The sequence below is a fragment of the Sapajus apella genome, unplaced genomic scaffold, assembly GCF_009761245.1.
Source record: "Sapajus apella isolate SASKATOON/1434 unplaced genomic scaffold, GSC_monkey_1.0 scaffold77, whole genome shotgun sequence".
Classification (NCBI taxonomy): Eukaryota; Metazoa; Chordata; class Mammalia; order Primates; family Cebidae; genus Sapajus; species Sapajus apella.
Genome location: NW_022437017.1, coordinates 10,167,714 through 10,189,458, shown reverse-complemented (window position 1 = coordinate 10,189,458; position 21,745 = coordinate 10,167,714). Strand labels below are relative to the sequence as shown.

The 21,745-nt window shown below is 60.8% G+C and overlaps 3 protein-coding genes across 7 annotated transcripts in view; 1 reads left to right on the top strand and 2 right to left on the bottom strand.

Moving 5' to 3' along the window:
• POLR2E (RNA polymerase II subunit E) overlaps positions 1-2,892 on the bottom strand; it is a 7,315-nt gene extending 4,423 nt beyond the window's left edge. For 2 of the 3 annotated variants that reach the window (XR_004260985.1, XM_032252462.1), the window contains exons 1-2: positions 2,767-2,890; positions 669-843 (exon numbers count right to left, since the gene is read on the bottom strand). Coding sequence is in view for 1 of the 3 variants with exons in the window: in XM_032252462.1 (XP_032108353.1) it covers positions 669-843; positions 2,767-2,823 (232 nt within the window). In the remaining 2 variants the exon portion in view is untranslated. Of the gene's footprint in view, positions 1-668; positions 844-2,766 lie in introns of all 3 variants that reach the window. The other variant, XM_032252463.1, reaches the window with a different exon arrangement.
• Positions 2,893-10,608: 7,716 nt separating this feature from the next.
• Positions 10,609-13,544, top strand: GPX4 (glutathione peroxidase 4). The gene is made up of 7 exons (XM_032252464.1): positions 10,609-10,795; positions 12,111-12,205; positions 12,292-12,436; positions 12,588-12,739; positions 13,013-13,037; positions 13,156-13,215; positions 13,292-13,544. Exons 1-7 carry the CDS (start codon positions 10,712-10,714, stop codon positions 13,322-13,324), a joined length of 594 nt encoding a protein of 197 aa, XP_032108355.1. The 5' UTR covers positions 10,609-10,711; the 3' UTR covers positions 13,325-13,544.
• A 722-nt stretch (positions 13,545-14,266) lies between these two features.
• The window catches only part of SBNO2 (strawberry notch homolog 2), a 62,747-nt gene continuing 55,268 nt past the window's right edge, over positions 14,267-21,745 (bottom strand). For 2 of the 3 annotated variants that reach the window (XM_032252439.1, XM_032252440.1), the window contains 15 exons: positions 20,259-20,450; positions 19,598-19,767; positions 18,832-18,963; positions 18,445-18,580; positions 18,254-18,366; positions 18,062-18,133; positions 17,821-17,929; positions 17,343-17,417; positions 17,083-17,226; positions 16,237-16,331; positions 16,060-16,152; positions 15,841-15,972; positions 15,681-15,757; positions 15,360-15,550; positions 14,267-15,278 (listed from right to left, as the gene is read on the bottom strand). In XM_032252439.1, the coding sequence (XP_032108330.1) occupies positions 14,845-15,278; positions 15,360-15,550; positions 15,681-15,757; positions 15,841-15,972; positions 16,060-16,152; positions 16,237-16,331; positions 17,083-17,226; positions 17,343-17,417; positions 17,821-17,929; positions 18,062-18,133; positions 18,254-18,366; positions 18,445-18,580; positions 18,832-18,963; positions 19,598-19,767; positions 20,259-20,450 (2,165 nt within the window). In that variant the 3' untranslated portion in view covers positions 14,267-14,844. The remainder of the gene's footprint in view (positions 15,279-15,359; positions 15,551-15,680; positions 15,758-15,840; positions 15,973-16,059; positions 16,153-16,236; positions 16,332-17,082; positions 17,227-17,342; positions 17,418-17,820; positions 17,930-18,061; positions 18,134-18,253; positions 18,367-18,444; positions 18,581-18,831; positions 18,964-19,597; positions 19,768-20,258; positions 20,451-21,745) is intronic. The other variant, XM_032252441.1, reaches the window with a different exon arrangement.

Below are 21,745 nucleotides of genomic sequence, written 5' to 3'. Positions count from 1 at the left end.
AAAAAAAAAAAAAAAAAAAGCTTCACCAGGTCCGCTAAGCAGACACGCTCCGTCTCCGCACTGATTCTAGGTGCTGGGCTGTGCACCTAAGGCTCTCTCATCCCCCAACCTCGGAGGGCTTTAGAGCCACACTGGGGAGAAAGACAGGTGGGGAGACTTCCACAGAGCAGATGCTGACACCAAGTGTCCCAGGGGACCCGGGAAAAGAGGCCCCAGCACAGTCTTGAGGAACAAAGAGCAGATGCTGACAGGGAGGGGGATGGGGGGCAGAGGAATGGGCTGCGGTGGGTTAGTGGGGGCAGGGCCACAGCTCACAAGGAGGCTGCTCTGACCTGGATAGGGCCTCCTGGACCAGGCCAAGAAGCTGGAAGTGCACCCAGTGTCCAGGATGGGGGAGAGGAGGGACACAGCTACTTTAAAGGTCATAGGGGGCTGGGGTAAGTGGGGAGGCCCGCGTGACGATCCTGGTTGGAGGAAACGGTCAGGGAACAGAGAAGAGGACCGATAAGAGGGAAACTGGAAAGATGCTGCATGAGAATGGTCAGAGGTCAACAGCAACACCCCAAGCGAGGAAGGGGAGGGGAGCCTTCCTCCCAGACTGGGCAGAGGGACAGGAGCTGGGCAGGAGGTGGGTGCTGGCGGCTGGCTCCTCAGCCGGCGCTGCTCACCTGGAAAGAACACAAACATCTGGTCGGTGGGGTCATCGTTGTGTGCCACCAGCACGGTGAGGTCTGTGCGGCGCGGTCGCCCCTCGCTCGGCTTGTCCCCAAACTGGGCTTTGAACTCCTCCAGTGTCTGGTCAAGCTCGTCCTGAGTCACTAAGTAGCCACGGTCATGGCATAGCTGCAGAAAGAAAGAGCCAGCTGGCTGGGCGTGGTGGCTCACGCCTGTAATCCAAGCACTTTGGAGGCCAAGGCGGGTGGATCACCTGAGGTCGGGAGTTCAAGACCAGCCTGACCAACACCGTGAAACCCCGCCATTATTTTAAAAAAAAAAAAAAGAGCCAGCTGACCGCAGGGCAGACAGAGGAAGGGGGCTAGATCTCATGACCCAGAAGTCAGACCTGCAGTTGCTGCAGAGGACAGAACGCTGAACCCTCATGTGTGCCCGGTGACAGCCACCCTGCCCCCAGAGCCACACCACAGGATGGGGCCAGTGTGATCCTGAGAGGCCTGCAGAGGTGTCCAGTCCAGCCTCACAGGAACCTGGCAGGGAACAAACCTGGCAACCACAGCCCTCCAGACCACTTTTCAGAGCTACCCTAAAGGCGGGGAAGGGGGGAAGGGGCGGAGGCCGGGTTCGGGGGCTCAGAACTGTGATCTCAGTGCTGAGGGAGGCTGAGGCAGGAGGACCGCTTAAGGCCAGGAATTCGAGGATGCAGCGAGCTATGACTGCAGCACTGCACTGCAGCCTGGAGGACAGAGGAAGACCCTGTCTCTTTTGGGGGGGTGGGAAAGGGGGCCGGGTGCTGTGGCTCACGCCTGTAATCCCAGCACTTTGGGAGGCCAGGCGGTCAGATCACCTGAAGTCGGGAGTTGCAGGCCAGCCTGGCCAACACGCTGAAACCCCACCTCTACTAAAAATACAAAAACAATTCGCCGGGGGTGGTGACAGGTGCCTGTAATCTCGGTACTCGGGACGCTGAGGCAGGAGAATCGCTTGAACCCGGGACGTGGAGGCTGCAGTGAGCCGACACCGCGTCGCTGCCCTCCAGCCTGGGTACAAGAGCAAAACACCGTCTCAAAAAAAAAATAAAAATAAAAATAAAGGCCGGGCACGGTGGCTCAAGCCTGTAATCCCAGCACTTTGGGAGGCCGAGGCGGGTGGATCACAAGGTCAAGAGATCGAGACCATCCTGGTCAACATGGTGAAACCCCGTCTCTACTAAAAATACAAAAAATTAGCTGGGCATGGTGGCGCGTGCCTGTAATCCCAGCTACTCAGGAGGCTGAGGCAGGAGAATTGCCTGAACCCAGGAGGCGGAGGTTGCGGTGAGCCGAGATCGCGCCATTGCACTCCAGCCTGGGTAACATGAGTGAAACTGTCTCAAAAAAAAAAATAAATAAAAATAAAAATAAAAAAGACAATGACGGAAACAGAACTACAGGCTCAGTGCTTGAGGCCCGGAGGAAGGAGAATCAGCTGCAGGGGGCTTGGCTGAGGACAAGGGCAATGGCTGCGGAGGCAAGACGAAGCAAAAGCTCGGAAGCGGCCCCCGAGGCTGACGCAGGACTCTGAAGCGCCCAGCGGCCTCCAGCTGCCCCAGACCCCAAGGCCCGGGTTCCGGGCTCCACGTCCCCATCGCAAGCCCCAGCTCGGTCGCTGCTTCCCAACCACCACCTCCGCCACCCTCGGATGCTGAGACTCCGGGGTGGGGTCAGGACGCAAGGACAAAAGGCGCCGCTGAATCACAGCGCAGGGCAGGGTCTGGGGGCGCCCCCACCCCGTCTTCCTCCCCGCTCGCCCCTTCCTCCTCCTCCCGCCGCCACGCGCGCGGCACCAGGCCCGAGCCGCCCGCCCACCCCTAAGCCCCGCGCCCACACGTCCAGAAATCCCCCTCCCCGCTGCCGGCTCAGGTCGGGCCCAGCGCCTGAGAACCCCGGCGGCCTCGAGGCCTCCCCCGTCCGCCCGGCCCTTCATCGCGGCTGCTCCGACGGGACTACGCGCAGACGCCGAGCTCGACCCCACCTCGTGCCCCTGCACCCACCACTTGCGCCCCCGGCCCCCACCCCACGGTTCTAAACAGCTGTCCGGCGCGCGGCTGACCTGCATGATGGTCTTGCGGATTTTCCAGAGCCGGTACGTCTCCTCCTCGTCGTCCATGGCGGTCGCCACTCGCACCCCCTACGCATGCGCTAGTGAGGTCTCGCGCGGACTGCGCCTGCGCCAAATCCCAGTCAGGTCCCCTCCGCTTTACCCCGCCCGGAGCTGGGCTGCCTTCCGCGAAGGCCTGACTGCAGCAACATCTGGGACCGGCAGCGCCAAGGGCAACCCGAACCGTACGAGCGCGACAGTTGGCTGCACGAGACTCTCGCTCCGCAGCTCTCACGTATCTTTGGCCGCTCGGCCTCTCGGGAGTTGTAGTTTCCGTTCAACTCCCACCTTGGGGCAGCAGTTTAGAATCCCAGGAAGCGGGGCTGAAGTGTAGGTGGGGAAACTGAGGCCTAGATGGGACCAAGGGGCAGCTCAGCCCCTAGGGGCGAATATTTGTACACCAAACTATACAGGGTTCTCTTTGTTGTCTCCAGCCCGTGTCCCCTTTAGTGCCATTGAGCTTCAGTTTCCCTGCCTGTGCAATGGCAATGAAGTGTCCCTCCTTTAGATGGATAACTGAGAGTCTTGGGTAGAACTAAGCATATCTCTAGAGTACCCTTCCTGCAGTCCAGGAAGTAAAAATTCCATTGCTGAAAGATCCTTTGTCTGAGTGCTAATTTTTCTTTGCAGCACCGAGCATCTATTTCCAACAGTGGGAAGTAGAAGGGTTCCTTTCTAAAGTTTCCTTTCCTGTCAAATAACAAATCAGGGCTGGGCACGGTAGTTCACGCCTGTAATCCCAGCACTTTGGGAGGCCGAGGCGGGTGGATCACGAGGTCAAGAGATCGAGATCATCCTGGTCAACAAGGTGAAACCCCGTCTCTACTAAAAATACAAAAATTAGCTGGGCATGGTGGTGCACACCTGTAGTCCCAGCTTCTCGGGAGGCTGAGGCAGGAGAATTGCCTGAACCCAGGAGGCGGAGGTTGCGGTGAGCCGAGATCGCGTCATTGCACTCCAGCCTGGGTAACAAGAGTGAAGCTCCGTCTGAAAAATAAAAATAAAAAAAATCATAAGTGTGTAAATAACTCTGTTAAGCTCTATCCTATGCAGGTATTAGCTATGACATACTTCTAGGCAATTAGTACATCCTATGTCCTTGTGCTTTAACCAAGATATCTGTGCTGGATGTGCTCACAGGCATGTCCCAGCTCTCCATTGCTTTTACCTGTTCAGAAGTTTTAAGTTGTTAGCTGTAGAGGGGAACCCCACAAGAGCTGAGGCAAGGGTCTGAAGCCTTAGCATGTTCTCATATAAACATAGAATTAGAAAGGAATTAGAGATATTTTGTGATATTGTGCTGTAGCTGGCCTAGAGACAGAACCTGAGCAATGCCATTTTATAAGATAAAGCTGTGTTTGGCTTCTGTAAATAAAGCTGCCAGTTTGCTCTGAAAAATGCCCACTGTGTAAAGCTGCTTACCTTTTCTTATCAGTACCAGAATAAGCGGCCCAGGCTAATGCCATCTTGGCCCCTGCGACTTGTAATAAGTAACTAAGGTCTGTCATTTTCACCTTACCCAGATAATGTGTAAACTAACGTTTATCTTGACTTCTGTAAACCACTTAAGTAACAATCGGAGTGACAAAAGTCCCCTGGCCCTTGGAACGTCCGGAGACCCCCTCACCCTCCTCTCCGCCCGGGAGGTGATTTACAGAATCCACTAGCCCTCAGAATGTCTGAAGCCCTTCATCCCCATCCCCACTCCTCACCCTCTGGGTCCTAAAACCAGGATGTGGTTTTTCAGCTTAAAAACCCTGCTCTCCCTGAGTTCAACGCCACTGGTTGGAGAGATGTGAGTCCTCTGTGGTCGCCGGCAATAATAAAGACCCTGCAATTTGGCATACTTTTGTCTTGGTGTTAATTTAATCTCGAATTTCAATACTTCAATTGTAACATAGTTATTCCTATATGTAATCGTAAAATAATCACATAGCTATTGATATTTAATCACAGACATATAATCATATAATCTTTAATCTTACTGATAAGTCTCAGGTCAAGACGTATGTGACTGAAGTGGCATTGGAAAAGAGGTGACCCTAAGGCAAGATGCCCTAAGTCTTCTGTCACGCCCACAGAAGGGCTGCTGGAGGGCCCCTCGGCTGTGAAAGTGCCCATTGTTTAGCCTGCCAAGGAAGGAGATGTTCAAGATGGCCAAGACATCTCCTTCCTCAGGGGAATGAGGAGAAAACTCTGCTCTTATAAACTCTTGTGGGAGGCCTAGAGGCTGTCAGGGAGGCCCACAGACATCCACGGACTTAATTGTCTGTATGTGATGCTGTGCTTCAGTGGCCACATTCCATGGCTACTGTCAAGTTCTGCTTCTGCACCTGGTTCCTCTTTTTCTCAGAAGGTAAGAATCAGTAATAGTCACATAAATCTTCGTGACCTTGTTATTTCTTGACAAGTTTGAAAAAAGTGCTGACGCCTCAGGTTTTCTCCTCCACTGGCTTCTTCAATGTCTTGGGCCCCTGTCTCCAGGACACGTGATGTCCCTGACCCTGTCACTGACCACCATTACCTCATCCTACCTGCCCTGCCCCCCGCTTTGTACTCAGTAAAAATCAGAGCGTCCAGGCACTTGGGGCCACTGCCGGACTCTGTGCTTGGTTGGCAGAGGACCCTGGGAGCAAACTCTGTCTTCTCTTTCTTGGTGTCTTGTGTCTTCTATTTCCACAGTTTCTCATCTCCACACCAGCAGAGAGGGACTCACGGGACCCTGTGGGGCTGGACTGTACCGTCCATTAGGGTTTTAGTTTAATTGCAAGGTCTGGCTCCAGCCAACCGAGATCAGACACAGCAGTAAGGACGACCCCAAACGCATAAGGGACACATTTGTGGGTTTTCCTTTGTTCATTGTACTCTCGTGGCACGATGGCTAGTGAGGGAACCCCTCCTGCAGTCCAGGAAGTACAATTTGCGTTGCTGAAAGATCCTTTATCTCAGGGCTAATTTTTCTTTGTGGCACCGAGCATCTATTTCCAACATTATCTAACTACCTAGCTTTTTTTTTTTTTTGAGACGGCAGAGCTCACAGGGTTGCAGAATTTAAGCCAGGGGAGGGCTTTCTTGCCACAGGGCGAGACAAGGAGGGAGAAGAGGGAACAAAGCCGTCCCTGTGACCAGCGGGAAGGGGCGTGTAGGTGGGGATGGGCTCTGGAGTTCATCAAGGTTCTGGGGGGTAGATGGACGTGCAGCCACGGTGGACACATGGTGGAGATTAGAGCCAGGAGCCTGGACCGGGTCCTGGGAGCAGAGCAAAGTCCGGGGGAGTGAGTCCAGCCCCACTCAGGGTCAGAGGTCAGGGGAAGGGGAGGAGGGGGCAGCAGGAGGGGAGGAAGACTCAGCACTGACGCTGGGGCAGCCCCGTGCTGTAGACCTGGCTGTGTGACCTCGAGGCACCTTACTGAACCTCTCTGTGCCGCCCTCTCCCCTGCCTTGTAACACAGGGACAGGAACGGCACCCACTTCACAGGGTAATTGGCTAACAACTGCAATGTACACATAGCAGCGCCTGGCATGGGCGCTACACGAGTGCTCCGTAAATAGGATAAAGGGCAGGAGGTTGCCAGGTGTCCTGGAAACCCTGTGAGGAGGTGTCTAGGGGCACAGGGAGGAGTGGCTGTGCGATGCCACCAGGCTGCCAAGGCCACCTGAGGATTAAGGATTAGCCGGGGAGACACAGCTTGTGACTCAGGGAAGGGGAGCAGCAGTGCCCGGCAGGGTGGATTTCGGGAAGGAGAGGAATTGGAGAGGTGGCGCAGGCACACGGGGGCTCAGAAGATGGACAGGGCTCACAAGTGGATTTTACAGCACAAGAAAGGGCATCTGCGTTGCTGGAGTCAAGATCCAGTAGTGACCTGCAAATCCCGGGGCAGAGCTGGATTAAGAGAGGCTGGGCCCAAGCCAGAGGCCCAGAAGTCACGCGTGATCCACACACGGGGCGGGTGAGAATGTAAGAAGATGCAGCTACTCTAGAAAACAGTCTGGTCGGCTGGGAACGGTGGCTCACACCTATAATCCAAGCACTTTTGCAGGCCGAGGTGGGCAGATCATCTGAGGTCAGGAGTTCAAGACCAGCCCGGGCAACACACTGAAACCCCAACTCCCCTAAAAATATAAAATTACGTAGATGTGGTGGTGTACACCTGTAACCCCAGCTACTTGGGAGGCTAAGGCAGGAGAATCACTTGAGCCCAGAAGGTGGAGATTGGAGTGAGCTGAGAAAAATTACCTAGACATGGTGATGTGCGCCTGTAGTCCCAGGTACTCGGGAGGCTGAGGCAGGAGAATCACTTGAACCTGGGCGGTGAAGGTTGCAGTGAGCTGAGCTTGCACCTGGGCAACAAGAGCAAAATTCCATCCAAAAAGAAAAAAGGAAGAAGAGAAGAGAAGGAAAGAAAAAGAAAATTGTCGGCCAGGCACGGTGGCTCACACCTGTAATCCCTGCACTCTGGGAGGCAGAGGCAGTTGGATCACAAGGTCGGGAGATTGAGACCATCCTGGCCAACATGGTGAAACCCTGTCTCTACTGAAATACAAAAAAATTAGCTGGGTGTGGTGGTGCACGCCTGTAGTCCCAGCTACTCGGGTGGCTGAGGCAGGAGAATTGCTTGAACCCGGGAGGCAGAGGTTGCAGTGAGGCGAGATTGGGCCGCTACACTCCAGCTCTGGCAACAGAGCAAGACTCCGTCTCAAAAAAAAGAAAAAAGAAAAGAAAGCAAACAGTCGCATGGGTTTTCAAACTGTTACACAGAGTCACCATATGATTCAGCAATTCCACTTCTAGTCATAGGCCCAAGAGAAATGAAAACATACACCCACACAAACACTTGTACAGCTTTACAAACTCAAAAGGTGAAAACAACTCCGATGTCCATCCACAACTGAATAAATAAACACAATGTGATCCCTCCACACACTGGAATATTTCTCAGCCACGAAAAGGAAAAATGAGGCCAGGTGCGGTGGCTCACGCCTGTAATCCCAGCACTTTGGGGGGCCGAGGCACGCAAATCACCTCAGGTTGGGAGTTGGAGGCCAGCCTGACCCACATGGAGGAACCCCGTCTCTATTTAATTTAAAAAAAAAAAAAAAAAAAAAAAAAAATCAAGCCACAGGACGGCCCCTGCCCCAGTCTTTCCTGGAGCCAGCAGCTGCTCCAGAAAGATCTCTGGCAACACAGCTTCCTGCAGGGACACCCAGGAACTTCCACCCTCACAGGAAAGCCTTGCTGGAGCCTTGACAGGTCCCTACCACCCCATTTCCCCATTTGTGAAATGAGGTCACTCTGGGAAAAGCTGTGAAGCCCACAGCACAAACCCCTCCCAGAGCCTGGGGCCAGGTTCTCCGACAGGGCGGCCACAGTGTGTGTCTCCCCTCCTGCCCTTATCACAACTGGCAGGAAGTCAAGAGAGGGGATAAAGTGTCTCCACGGAGCTGTAGGTACTGAGCTGTTTTTCTGGCAACCGTGAAATAAATACCTGTTTCAGCACCCACGTTTGTGACAAACTTAACGGAAGACAATTCCGGCACGACTGTAAACAACTGAGCCTTCTCAAGGGCAAGAACAGAGTCGCCAGTGTGGCCCGGTCACCCACACTGCCAGCGGGGGAGGAAATGGGGGGTTTCCTGAGAAGTGAGACAATGGGTGTTGACTCCAAGAGCTCGGCCTCTGGGGGCTGGGAGGGAGGAAAGCCACGTGAACAGGCTTATGCAAGACCTGGATTCTGGCAGCCTTGCCCAGGGATCCTTGCTTCACTACCTCAGCCACCAAACTCCATCTACGACACCTCTGCACTGCATCTGGCAGGCCCGGGTCGGGGGCAGTGGTGGGGGCCAGCTCATAGGCCCCCCACCACAGATGAACCCAGCCCTGAGTCTTTCTCTGCAGAAATATTCAGGGCAGGGTCAGTAAAGTTTAAGACCTTGAGGGCTACATAAAAATCCCAAGGCCAGGAGCGGTGGCTCACGCCTGTAATCCTAGCACTTTGGGAGGCAGAGGCGGGTGGATCACGAGGTCAAGAGATCGAGACCATCCTGGTCAACATGGTGAAACCCCGTCTCTACTGAAAATACAAAAATTCAGCTGGGCATGGTGGTGTGTGCCTGTAATCCCAGCTACTCAGGAGGCTGGGGCAGGAGAATTGCCTGAACCCAGGAGGCGGAGGCTGTGGCGAGCCGAGATCGCGCCACTGCGCTCCAGCCTGGGTGACAAGAGCGAAACTCCCTCTCAAAAAAAAAAAAAAAAAAAAAAATCCCAAACACCTAGGCGGGGCGCAGTGGTTCAAGCCTGTAATCCCAGCACTTTGGGAGGCTGAGGTAGGAGTATCACTTGAGGTCAGCAGTTTGAGACCAGCCTGGCCAAGATGGTGAAATCCCATCTCTACTAAAAATACGAAAAATTAGCCAGGTGTGGTATAGTGCGCCTATAATCCCAGGTACTCGGGAGGCTGAGGCAGGAGAATCGCTTGAACCCAGAAGGTGGAGGTGGCAGTGAGCCAAGATCTCTCCACTGCACTCCAGCCTGGGCTGTCACAAGATTCTCTCAAAAAAAAAAAAAAAAAAAAAAAAAAAAAAAATCCCAAACATCTGCCTGTACAGGGGTCAAAGCCCAGTTGTGGAGGGGTGGCGTGGAATTTCATGACTCAGTTCCCAAGTATGAGATGAGTGTTTCTATTGCCAAATGTCCAAGCCACGGAGTGAAAAACAGAGCTGCAAGCCAAGATGCGGGGCAGTATGGGCTCTGGGTATGCCCATACCTTGCAATGGTAGAAGCCTCAGAACACCCTCCCGATTTATCTTCTGAGCACATACCTGCACCTCCCTGCGTGGGCAGCTGTCCCTGGGGGTGGGATCACAGGGAACTCTGGTTTCTCAGTTAAACGGTAACTTTTTTTTTTTTTTTAAATAAGATGTGGTTTCACCATGATGGCCAGGCTGGTCTTGAACTCCTGACCTCAGGTGATCCACCCACCTCAGCCTCCCAAAGTGCTAGGATTACAGGCATGAGCCACCCCAACAGTAACTGTCTTGATGACCCCCCAGGTCCCAGTGCCCACGTGTTATACACTCGGCTCAGCGACAGACCCAGGGATGGGGAGTCACTGACCCCTGTGTGCCTATGGCAAGGGTCACCCCCATGGCCTCTCTGGGCACCCCCACAAGATGGGGCTGTGATGAGGGGCAGGCGCAACTCAGTTTGGTTTTATTTACATTAAAAAGGCAAATCCTATCCGGACCCGCGGCTCTCACTCCCAGCACTTTGGGAGGCTGAGGCTGGAGGTCAGGAGTTTGAGACCAGCCTGGGCAACACAGCGAGACCCCAACTCTAGGAAAAAAATAATGAGCCGGGCATTGTGGTGAGCCTGCTGTCCCAGCTACTGGGGACGCAGAGGCCGGAGGATCCCTTGAGTCCGAGAGGTCGAGGCTGCAGTGCGCCCGGAGCAGCAAGACCGCGTCTCTTTAAAAAACAAAACAAAACAAAAGCGAACACTCTCCTCAAAGTGCTGGGAAGACTTTTCTGCGAGTTAGAGAAACCCCCTCGACGAGTTTTCAGTAGGATTCTCAAGTTGTCTGGCCTACCGCCGCGCCGCGGTCGACCGGCTGCTGCCTCCCCACGCGCCGCCTGCACGGACGCGGCCTCCCGGCGGCAAGCGAACATGCGCAGTCGCCGACAACAGTAAACCCCCACGTCCGGTCCCGCCCCATTCCCCGCCTTCCTCCCATCCCGGCCTCCGATTGGCTAGCGTCGGCGCGAGCGCTCAACCCCGACGCGGCTGACCAATGAGAGCTCTGGAGGGCGTGGCCGTGGGCGGGGAGGCGCGGGGTGCCGGCGCGCGTCCATTGGTCGGCTGGGCGAGGGGAGGAGCCGCTGGCTCCCAGTCCCGCCGCGATGAGCCTCGGTCGCCTGTGCCGCTTGCTGAAGCCGGCGCTGCTCTGTGGAGCTCTGGCCGCGCCCGGCCTGGCCGGCACCATGGTAAGCGGTGGCCGCGGTTGTCCCTGGCCCGGGGACTTTTGGGCCGGGCGCACGACCCCCGCCTCCGGTCGCCGGCGCGGGAAACCCTCGGGCCCCCGTGACCTTCGTGCGGGTAGCTGCCTCTCCCCATCCCCGGCCGGGCGCCGACGCGGGGGACCGCACTGCGACGCCCTCCAAGACCGTCCAGGCCGTTGCTTGCGCGCGCGGCGAGGTCGGGGAAGGGGAAGGGGCTGTCCCGAGCGCGCGGGCCGAGGTCGGGAGAGGGGCTGGGGACGGGGCTGTTCCTAGCGCGAGGGCCCGTGGCTGGGGTCGGGGTTCAGGCTGGCGGCGGTGTCGGGGTTCAGGTTGGCGGGGGGGCGGGGCGGGGTCCAGGCCCGAGGGGAGGGGGGCGGGGTCTGGGGTCCGGGACGGCGGGGAGGGCGGGGCTCAGGCTGGAGGGGCGGGGGGTCGGGGAGTCGGGGTCCGGGGTCCGGGGTCCAGGCTGGCGGGGCGGGGAACCGGGTCCGGGGTCCGGGACGGCTGAAGTGGGGGCAGGGTCCAGGCTGCGGCAGGGAGGGCACAGTCCGGGACGGCTGCGGGGGTGGCGCGGCGTCCGGGACCTCTGAGCGGAGCTGGACCGTTGGGGACCCCGGGTGGGCGTCTCCGGGCGGAGCGGGGCTGCCGCGCCCGGGCGGCTGGGGGCGCGGAGGGCTGGAAACCTCGGATCACGCGCCCCTGGGCGCCGCCCCGCCCCCGCGCCCTGGCCCAGCGCGGTGGCGTCACAGTCGCGCGGTCCAGACTGCGGCCTCCGGGCCTCTGTTCCCGGGCGCGGCGCTAGGGGGCCAAGCTGGGCGGCAGACGGGCGGGTATGGGCTGCGCGGGCGCAGGCTCCCCCGAGCGCAGCCGGCGGCGGTACCAGAGCCGGGGTAGGCGGCGGCCGCGGGCCCCTCGGCGGCGGAAGGGCCCAGCGTGCAGGCGCAGGAAGGTGCGCCGCCGGCGGAAGGAGCCCTGTCCCCACCACTTGGGGCCGGAGATGAGCGAGTGTCCCGAGTCCCAGGACCCGGTGCGCGCGGGGCCCCCACACCTGCTGCTGTGGCACTTTCTGGGGTTGGAACCCTCTCCCGGCCTCAGGGTCTCCGGTAAAACGGGATCCTAGGTACTAGGGGGCGTGTCCACTTAAGGAGGAGGAGCTTTGAGGTTTTCAGTGCCCCAGGGCCCGAGTTTCCGGCCACTGACCGGCTCCGGATCCGTTCTTGCCCCGGAACCCTGGGCTGGCGAGCGGGCCGTGGCCTTGGCTTCCCGTCCGCGCTCCTTGTTCAGCCTCCTTGTTTTGCAGTGCGCGTCCCGGGACGACTGGCGCTGTGCGCGCTCCATGCACGAGTTTTCCGCCAAGGATATCGACGGGCACATGGTTAACCTGGACAAGTACCGGTGGGCGCTCGCCTGGGGCGGGACGCAGGGCGGGGGCCTGGGAAGGGGCCGAGCTCTTCAGTGCTGACCCCCACCGACTCTCGCAGGGGCTTCGTGTGCATCGTCACCAACGTGGCCTCCCAGTGAGGCAAAACCGAAGTGAACTACACTCAGCTTGTCGATCTGCACGCCCGATACGCTGAGTGTGGTTTGCGGATCCTGGCCTTTCCCTGCAACCAGTTCGGGAAGCAGGTGGGCGGCTGCCTGGGTCCCCAGGCCCTGGCTCCGCAGAGGCCCGGTGGGTGGGAGTGGGAGTGGGGTTGGGAGAGGGCCTGGGAGTGTGGGAGCCTGGACTGAGCGGGTGCCAGGCCCCCGACTCACTCGCACTCCTCCCCTGCCACAGGAGCCAGGCAGTAACGAGGAGATCAAAGAGTTTGCCGCTGGCTATAACGTGAAATTCGACATGTTCAGCAAGATCTGCGTGAATGGGGATGACGCCCACCCGCTGTGGAAGTGGATGAAGATCCAGCCCAAGGGCAAGGGCATCCTGGGAAAGTGCGTGACCTCTGGGGACGGCACGGCTGGCTAGGGGGGTGGCTGCTGGGATGCTCACACCTCCCAGGGGGCAGAATGGCTCAGGGCCATGGGGGACTGTGGAAGCCGCCAGGGAGGTTCACACGCTGTGGCCTCCTGAAGGCAAGATGGCTTGGGGGCTGCTGGGACGTTCACACTGTGTGGCCCCCTGGGGAAAGGTTGGCTGGGGGTGTCCGTGGGGGGCTGCTGGGGATGCTCATGCCCACGTGTCATGCCCATGTGCTTCCTTTCCAGTGCCATCAAGTGGAACTTTACCAAGGTGAGGGGCTATGGGGGGTTGGGGACCAGCTCCCCCTGGCCACAGCCCTGGCCCAAATGGGCAGTGGGTGGGAAGGGCAGCCCAAGCCCCTCGCTGAGGTCCGACGGTTTCTCGGCAGTTCCTCATTGACAAGAATGGCTGTGTGGTGAAGCGGTACGGACCCATGGAAGAACCCCAGGTAAGTCCTCTCTAGGGAGGCTGCCGGGGGCCGGGACTTGTGAGGCAGCTGCCCTGACCCAGTTCCTCCCCCACAGGTGATAGAGAAGGACCTGCCCCACTATTTCTAGCTCCACACGTGTGAGGCCCTGTCCAAGCCCCTGCCCTCGCCCTCGGAGCCTTCCGCCGGCACCCATGACGGCCTGCCTGCAAACCAGCTGATGGTGGGGCAGACCTGAAAACCCGGCGTGCACCCCGCCGGAGGAAGGTCCCATGGTCCGCTGGGCCCGGCTTGGCACCCCCACCCCTGGCTGCCTTGTGGGAATAAACAAGACAGATTGGCATGTTGGATCTTTCTGCTGGGGATTTGGGGGGGCCTTTTTGCCAGGGGTCCCTCCAGGTCAGGGCCAGTTGGTGTCAGCTGCCAGGCTGGGGACATGATGGGGGTGGAGTGTTGTCACCCCTACTTCCCCGAGGCTTGGGGGCTGTGGTGGGGTGCAGTGAGATATGGGCCCATTGGACACGGGCCCCTCTCTTAATCCCTGCCACCCCACCTGCAGGGAGGCCCAGCAGGGCCAGTCTTGGAGGAGATAATCTTAAGTGGCTGTGCTTCCTGGTCCCCGGCCTTCACCTGTTAGGAGGCCCTCCTGTGGCCGGGAAGCAGAAGTGCAGAGGCCGGAGGAACAGGTGGTCTGGTGACAGATAGGTCGGGCACCACACCTGCCCTCAGGGCCTCAGCAGGCAGGGGAGTGTGGGCGTTGCTGGGTGGTGTCCCTCGGTGAGGGCGGTTTGGGCATGGCCTGGCTGCCTACCTGCACACCTGGAGGGACTGAGCCTGCCAGGGTGGCTGATCTTGGCTGCCCCCACTGGGGGTCTGAATGCACTGTCCATGGCACCTGCCCCAGACACGGGGTTCAGGGGTCCATCTCTCCCAGCCCTGGTCCTCCATCACCCACATGAGGGCAGCCCAAAGGGGTGGGCAGGATGAACCTTGGTAACCAGGAGTGCCTAGGGGGATGCCGGTGCACCCCTGCCCTTCCCTCCTTGCCCTGCAGGTTGAGGATCAGACTGGGAAGTAGGCAAAAGGCACATATATTTAAAAAAGTCCTTTACATATGTACATGAGAACTTGATATAAATACATAGAAACCGCAGGCGCCACCCTGCCAGCGCCGCAGGCAGGGCCCAGGGCCTGGGACAGGTGAGCGAGCAATAACTTAGGGGTCAGAGAGGGGCTGGGAGAGGGGGAATTGCATATATTAGCGGGGGTCTGCCCCACAGAGCCCCCGGGACACGGGGCCCTGAGCACCTGGGGTTTCCTGAGTTTCTAGCTCTTGGGACCACCCAGTTTCATGGATACCCGGGGTTTGGGCCCACTAAGCCCTTGTAGGTGGGTGCCCAGTCCCAGAGCAGCCACCCAGAGCCCCTTCCCACTTGGCAGGAGAGGCACAGAGGGCCCTGCCACGCCCCAGCCCCCAGCTGTCCTGAGTGGGCCCCGCCCGGGCTGACCAGGTGGGGGCCCAGAAGGCACTGTGGCCGGGGCCTGGGGCTCCTCTGAGCGGTGGGCAGGAACCTCGGCCCCGCTCCCCATGGCCCACTGCTCCTAGGGGAGAAATGGTCCGTGACTTGGCATGTTTCGCCTGCAAGTGGGTCAGAGAGGAGCCTGGGCGCTGGGGAAGGGTGGGCTGAACTGAATCACGCTCTGCCGCTCGGGGCCAACCGCTGCACCCCCTGCCCCCGCGCCCTCTCCCAGCGCCCCCTCTGAGGGCGGCCCCGCGTGTAGGGAACGCAGCATGTCCTCCAGCACCTCCTTGAAGTTGATGTCGCAGCCCTGGTGCGCGAGGGCCGCAGGGTCGGCCTGGAGGTCGGGGGCGCCCAGGGGCAGCGCACCGGGGCTGGCGTCCAGGGTCAGCGGCGCCGGGAAGAAGTGCGGGGGCGGCGGGAAGGCCTCGGCAGGGGGGCTGTAGGTGAGGTCCAGCACCTCGGGGGCGCCCAGGGCGCGCGCCTGCCTGCGCTTCACGTCCGCGTCTATCAGGCCCAGCTCCTGCAACACGCGGCGCACGCGGCCCTCGGGGATCTTGATGCCTGCGGGCGGGCGGCCGGAGAGGCGAGGTCAGGGCCACGCCTCGCGCTCGGGCCTTCCCGGGGCGCCCGCCGCCCACTCACCCACTTGCTTCTTCCGGTCCTTGGTCTTCAGCCGCACGATCTGCAGGTAGCTGCCGCCGCTGCTGTCGCCCATGACGGCAGCAATGCGGCCCCACACGCGCAGGAGCGCGCCGCACAGCATGTAGTGGTGCCGCAGCCGCAGGCCCTGCAGGCAGTCCTTCCCTTCCTGCACCAGCCGGCAGTGCCGGTTCCTGCGGACCGCATGGGACAGCTGGGCTCAGGCAGGTCCCAGAGGCCTCCTCTCAAGGTCCTGGGAGCCCCAGATGCCCCGCGGGGTGGCCGCCTTCTGTGATTTCCCCCTCGTCCCCTGCCCGCCCTCACCAGGTGCTGTGGCTGCAGTGCGTCAGCGAGAAGGCGTAGCTGCTCTCCCAGGGCTCCTTGGCCTCCTCCGCGGTGACCTGTGGACACAGGGCTGCGTGAGCCTCGGTGGGCCAGGGCCCGCAGCCCGAGGGGAAGGGGGCTGGGCCCCGCGGCTGCCTACCCGGTGGAACTTGCGGCGGAGGCTCTCCAGGGCCTCCAGCTGGCTCTGCCGGCCAATGTTGGGCTTGTACACGGTGAAGAGCTGGTCGCGGTTCTGCTCGGCCAGCAGGCAGCTGGGCTTGTCTCCACGGACCTGCGCAGGGGGGCGGTGAGGCCGCGCCCAGGTCCACGCCCCCGCCCCCGTGGCCCTTCTGTGGGGGGTAACCCTGCCCATCCCCACCTTGTAGGAGAGATAGAAGCCGTCATAGGGGCCCGTCAGCTCCAGCGACTTGGCAAACGCGTCCTCCCACTTCAGGCCGCGGTCCACGCTGATCTGCCACAGCATGGGGGCGGGAATGTCAGCGTAGCGGGGGCGGGGTGGGCAATGTGTGGGGGGGCTGGGAGTCTTTCTGCTGACCTTATAGAGGACCACCTGCCCGTCCCGCGGGTGTCCGGGAGCCAGGAAGACCTGCTGGCTCTCCTCGTAGATCTCCTCGATGCCTGGAGCAAGGTCTAGGAGGGGCGGGTGGAGGGTGAGTCTCATCCAGTCCTGGGACTGCGGGCTGGAGCCTGGGTCACTCCCATAGCTGGGGCGCACACCAGAGACGACCCCCAGGCAGCACAGGGGAGGGTGCCCTGGAGCCTGGCCTGAGCCAGCCCCGTGTGAAGATGGCGCACGTGGCCCCCAGCCTGGCAGCCGCTCAGGTCCTAGATAACGCCAGGCAGCCTGTGGGGAGACTGTGGGAGCCTGGGGGCCACTCAAGTGCTAGATGACCCTGAGCGGGCTGTGGGGGACTGTGGGAGCCTGGTGGGCTGTGTCTGTCACTGCCACTGCACATGAGCGAAGTGGCAATCCACTTCATGTTCCTCATCTGGACATAGGGAAGTGGTCCTGATGGATATGCCTGGTCCCGTGAGGCTGGGAGCACAGGCCTCCCCCAGCATGCCCTGGGAGGGTGGGCCCATGTGCAGGGAGTGCAGAATTCACAGAGACGTAGCAAATGCCCCATGAGGCCTAAGGCATGAGCGCTTTCCACAGAGGTGGTGGGCCACCCAGCCCCCTCTCACCCAGGATGCACGGCGATCCCACAAGCCCCATGCCCGCACCCACCCAGGCCCACACAGCACCCTTGCTCGCCCAGGATGCATGGCGCTCCCATGAGCCCTGAGCCCACCCAGAGCCTCCCCTTGCCCATCCAGGATGCATGGCGTTCCCACGAGCCCTGGGCCGGCGCCACCCCGGCCTCCCGGCGCCCTTGCTCACCCAGGATGCCCATGTCGTATTTGCCCTCCCGCTTGTCCATCTCGATGAGGTGGTCGAAGGTGTCGGAGAAGTACTGGAACAGAGCATTCTGCTTGTGAACCTCCAGCCCCAGGATGCGGTTCAGGAACTTGGTGATGGAACAGTCTGGCGGGGGAGGGAGCCGAGCCTCAGGCCGAGCTGGGAGCTCAACCCCTCACCCCCATTGCTCCCCACCCGGGGCAAGATGGGGGTGCCTCTGTGCCCGCGTGTGGGGCACTCACCCTTCTCCATGTCCGGGGAGCCGTTCCGGGACTCCCGCCCGCCGATGCCCACCGACAGCAGGCCCTGTTTCATGTCTGTGGGGAGAGGGGCCTCAAATGCTGGTCTTCCCACCCCTGTCCCTCACACCAGGCCCCTAGTTCCTTTCCCAGTGACCATGGGCTCCCTGGGGGCCGGGGGAGCCAGCCACAGCTCGAGGCCACGGCAGGAACGGAGCCTTCTGCTTGACTTACAGGAGTGAGAACAACACATTCTTGGGGAATAAACCCACACCCCAGAGCCCTCACCTCCCGCAGGAACCCAGCCAGCGGGTGCGGGGGCCACCTTGGCTGCCTTTGCCGTCACAGCCCCTTCTGTGTGTGTGTGGAGAGGAGTCTCTCAACACACAACCCGCGTACAAAGCCTGCTACCCCAGCTGCTCGGAATCCAGGGCTCTGCAGCCCCTGCTCCTCCCAAGAAGACCCCGCGGGCCCAGCTCACCCCGGAAGAAGGCAGAGACCCCTCCGGGGTATCCCTGGGGAACAGGCACTTTGTTCTCTGTCTGGCTCAGGATGGTGGTGAGGACACAGTGCAGGGCACGGATGCCATACTAGGGAGAGAGGGTGAGTGGGGAGGAGGCCCAGGGAGGAGGCTGGCCTCCCCAGAACCCCACTCTTCCCTGGGCCTCGGACCCTACCCTTCCCTAGACCACTGGACCCCAGCACCCCCTTCCCCACAGTACCTTGTTCTCAAAGTTGTACTTGCTAAGGTCACGGGACTCCGTGGCGCGGCGGTCTCCGTGGGTCAGGGCCCCCTGCCAGGGGTGGGGAGGCCATCGGTTGGTCACCTGGGCTCTGGCCTCTGGCCCCCCAACAAAGCTTTGGAGAGCCTTCGCGGGCTGTCCCCGGTTCTCAGCCCCGCCCCACCCGCTCACCAGGCTCTCCAGGCGCTTGGCCACGATGGAGGCGAACCGGCGCTCTCCGGCCAGCTCCGAGATGAGGAAGACGTACTCCGGCGCCGAGACCTGGTTGGACCGGTGGGTGCGGCCTGGGGGCAGATGGGTTCTCAGGGCCCGGCCAGGCGGGGGCGGGGCCGGGACCACTTTGGGGGCGGGGCTGGACTCACCGAACTGCTGGATGGCGCGGTCGGCGCTCCAGGGAAGCTCCAGCGTCATGTGCACGCGGCGCCGCTGGTTCTGGACGCGGCGGTCCGCTTGGAGGGAGACGCCCGAGCTGGAGGCCTCCGAGATGATGGCCACGAGCTGCGGCGACAGCAAGGGCGGGACGGGGTTGGTGCGAGGCCCGCCCTAGCGCTGCCGCCCCCTCCTCACCCACTCCGCCGCCGCTCTGGGTCACCAAGACGTCCAGGGGCGGCGAGAGGCCTGCGCAGCGCAGACACCACCCGTGCACATGGACACTCGCGCCGCACCTGGCGCACGCACACTTGCAGAAGTGCGCGGGTCCACAGTCCCCGGGGCCCCTCGCGCCCCTCTGTGCCTCCCGGGTCCCGCACCTTCTCGCCGCTCATGAAGCGCTGCTTCTCCCTGAGGTTCACGTGGTCGATGGACAGACCCTGCTCCGCCCGCGACTCGAAGGCCACCGTCCCGTCGGGCCTGGACACCACACGGCCTTTCCTGCCGGTCATCTGCGGGCGGGACAGGGACAAGACTTGCAGTCAGTGCTGTGGCCTCGCGGGAGTCTGGCCACCCGTGCCTCAACTTCTCTGCGTCCCTCGGTGGCCGTGGGCTCCCAGTTGCGGAGGCGGAGGGAAGGGGGTGCCCGGAGAGGGTAGAGGAAGGGAAGGGTGTGAGGAGCAGGAGAGGGGGGCTGCTGGGCGCTGCAGCCTCGACCTGCCTCAGGTGACATGTGCCTGTCCAAGGCCTGGTATTATCAGCCAGTCAGTGCCCGAGTGGACGGCACTGGGGAGACACGGTGAAAAGTGAAGCTGGGTGGGGCAGGCAGAAAGCGGCCCCAGAGCCAGGCGCTGGGGCTGGAGTCCTGGCCCGGGCACCCCAGGAGTGCGTTCAGGCAGTAGTCTGTGCAGAGGCCTGTGCAGGCTGGGGGACTTGGGGCTGAGAGAGATGGGGGAGGAAAGCCCTCCACGGGCAGTGGTGGCCTCCCAGGCCGAGCTGGACATGCGGCTCCCAGAACACCCCCTCCTCGCAGGAACGCGGTGTCACAGAGTGACCAGCAGGGGCCGCCGGAGCCACGCGGAGCCCAGGTAAAGCCCCGCCCACTACCCCGCCCCACCACCTAGTAGGTGGGTGTGTCCCACCCACCTCCGCCACCCGCTGGGGGCCGCCCAGCTTGTCGATGAGCTCGTCCAGGGTGTTGATTGGCAGTTCCCGGCCCAGCCGCCGCACTTTGTCCAGCAGATCCTGCTTCAGCCGCTCCACACGATCCAGGACCCCAGGACCATGCGGGTCCCTCTGCAGGAGGCACAGGGGGCCTAGGGGGGACGTGGAGGGTCAGGGCAGGACACATCAGCTGCCTTCTAGGGCCCACCTGCCTCAAGGGTGGCCCCTAGAGGGCAAGAACAAAGGGTCCAGGGCAGCCCTGAGGGACGGTGGGGTGGCGGGGAAGCCGACCTGCCCTGCGGCCCAGAAGTGCTTTTCTGTGCTTGTCTCCCTAAGACCAGCTGGGGCGAGACTGAGCCTCCTGTCTGGACAAAACGCTGTGACCTCACTGCCGCCACAGGGATAGGGACTGCCCAGCCCTGAGCCTCAGCTCTGCCTCTGGCCAGTGGTGTGGCCCCTGACCTCTCCTCTCTGGACCTTAGTTTTCCCCATCTGTAAAGTGGGCACCATAGCAGCAGCTGGGCTCCGGTGGGCTGGCCTGAGGGCTATGACCTGGGGCGGGTGGTGACCACCAGAAGGCTGGGAGCCTCGGCGGCTGAAATCCTGACCCACAGATGGCTGCCCAGCCTGGGTGAGCCCGCACCCCGGTCGTCGCTGGGGAGCCCGATGGCATCCACGATGACTACGTCATCATCCACCAGGGACTCGGGAGAGGAGTTGAAGTCGCTGTCCAGGCCGGCATCGGACTCCGTGCTGCTGTCGTCACTGATGCGGATGACACCGGCCACCTCACAAGCCAGCCTGGGGGCCTTGGCCCCGCGTCCCCGAGGTCGCCCTGCAGGGGAGGACAGGGTCACTGAGGGCTGGACCACAGCAGGGTGGAGGAGACAGCACACAGAGTGAGGCCCGTGGTCAGAGCTAGGGAGGTGGCACGGCCCATCCGAGACACCCCTGCCTCTAGGCAAGCACCTCGGCTACTCTCCAGGGATGTCCTCAGGAACCCTATGCCCTGTGGCCAGGAGGGCGTGGCATAAGGGGCAATATTTTATTATTTTAATTTTTATTTGGAGACGAAGTCTCACTCTGTCGCCCAGGCTGGAGTGTAGTGGCGTAGTCTCAGCTCACTGCAGCCTCCGCCTCCCTGGTTCAAGCGATTCTTCTGCTGCAGCCTCCCACATAGCTGGGACTACAGGCGCGCACCACCACGCCCGGCTAATTTTTATAGTTTTAGTAGAGACGGGGTTTCACCACGCTGGTCAGGTTAGCCTCAAACCCCTGACCTCGTGATCTGCCCACCTCAGCTTCCCAAAGTGCTGGGATTACAGGTGTCAGCTACTGTGCCCGGCCTATTTTTATTATTTGACAGACTCTTTGTCGCCCAAGCTGGAGTGGCATGATCTTGGCTCACTGTAACCTCCACCTCCCATCTTCAAGCGATGCCCCTGCCACAGCCTCCCAAGTAGGTAGGATTACAGGCCTGCTCCACCATGTCCAGCTAATTTTTATATTTTTAGTAGAGATGGAGTTTCACCATGTTGGCCAGGCTGGTTTTGAACTCCTGATCTCAGGTGATCCACCCGCTTCGGCCTCCCAAATTGCTGGGATTACAGGCGTGAGCCACCACGCCTGGCCAAGGGAGCAATATTAATAAACTCACGTCCCATGTCCTTTCAGACCTGGCCAGAGTGGTGGATATGGGGGTACCTGGGGAGGCCACACACCACACCTCAACAGGCAGCTCTGGGCTTCCACGTGACAGCAGCCTGGGGGGAGGCTATCAATGGGCTCCCCAAGAGGCCTGGAGACCCTGAACACAGAAGGTGAGAGGGGGTGGCAGCAGGTAATAGGGCTGGACCTCTGCAGCCCCAGCTGGTCCCGGATTGGCCCCTTAGGTATGGCTGTGTGGCTGGCCTTGGGTGAGCTACTCAGCCTCGCTGAGCCTCACCACCTGCAGCCCCAGGGCAGATTACGGAGGAGAGGTTTCTGGGCCCTACCCTGGCTCATGGGGACAGTGAGTTCTGGAGGCTGCCACCCCCTGGGTCTGGCTCAGCACCCTGCATGTGTCCCCCCTGGGTCTGGCTCAGCACCCTGCATGTGCGTCCCCCCTGGGTCTCGCTCAGCACCCTGCAT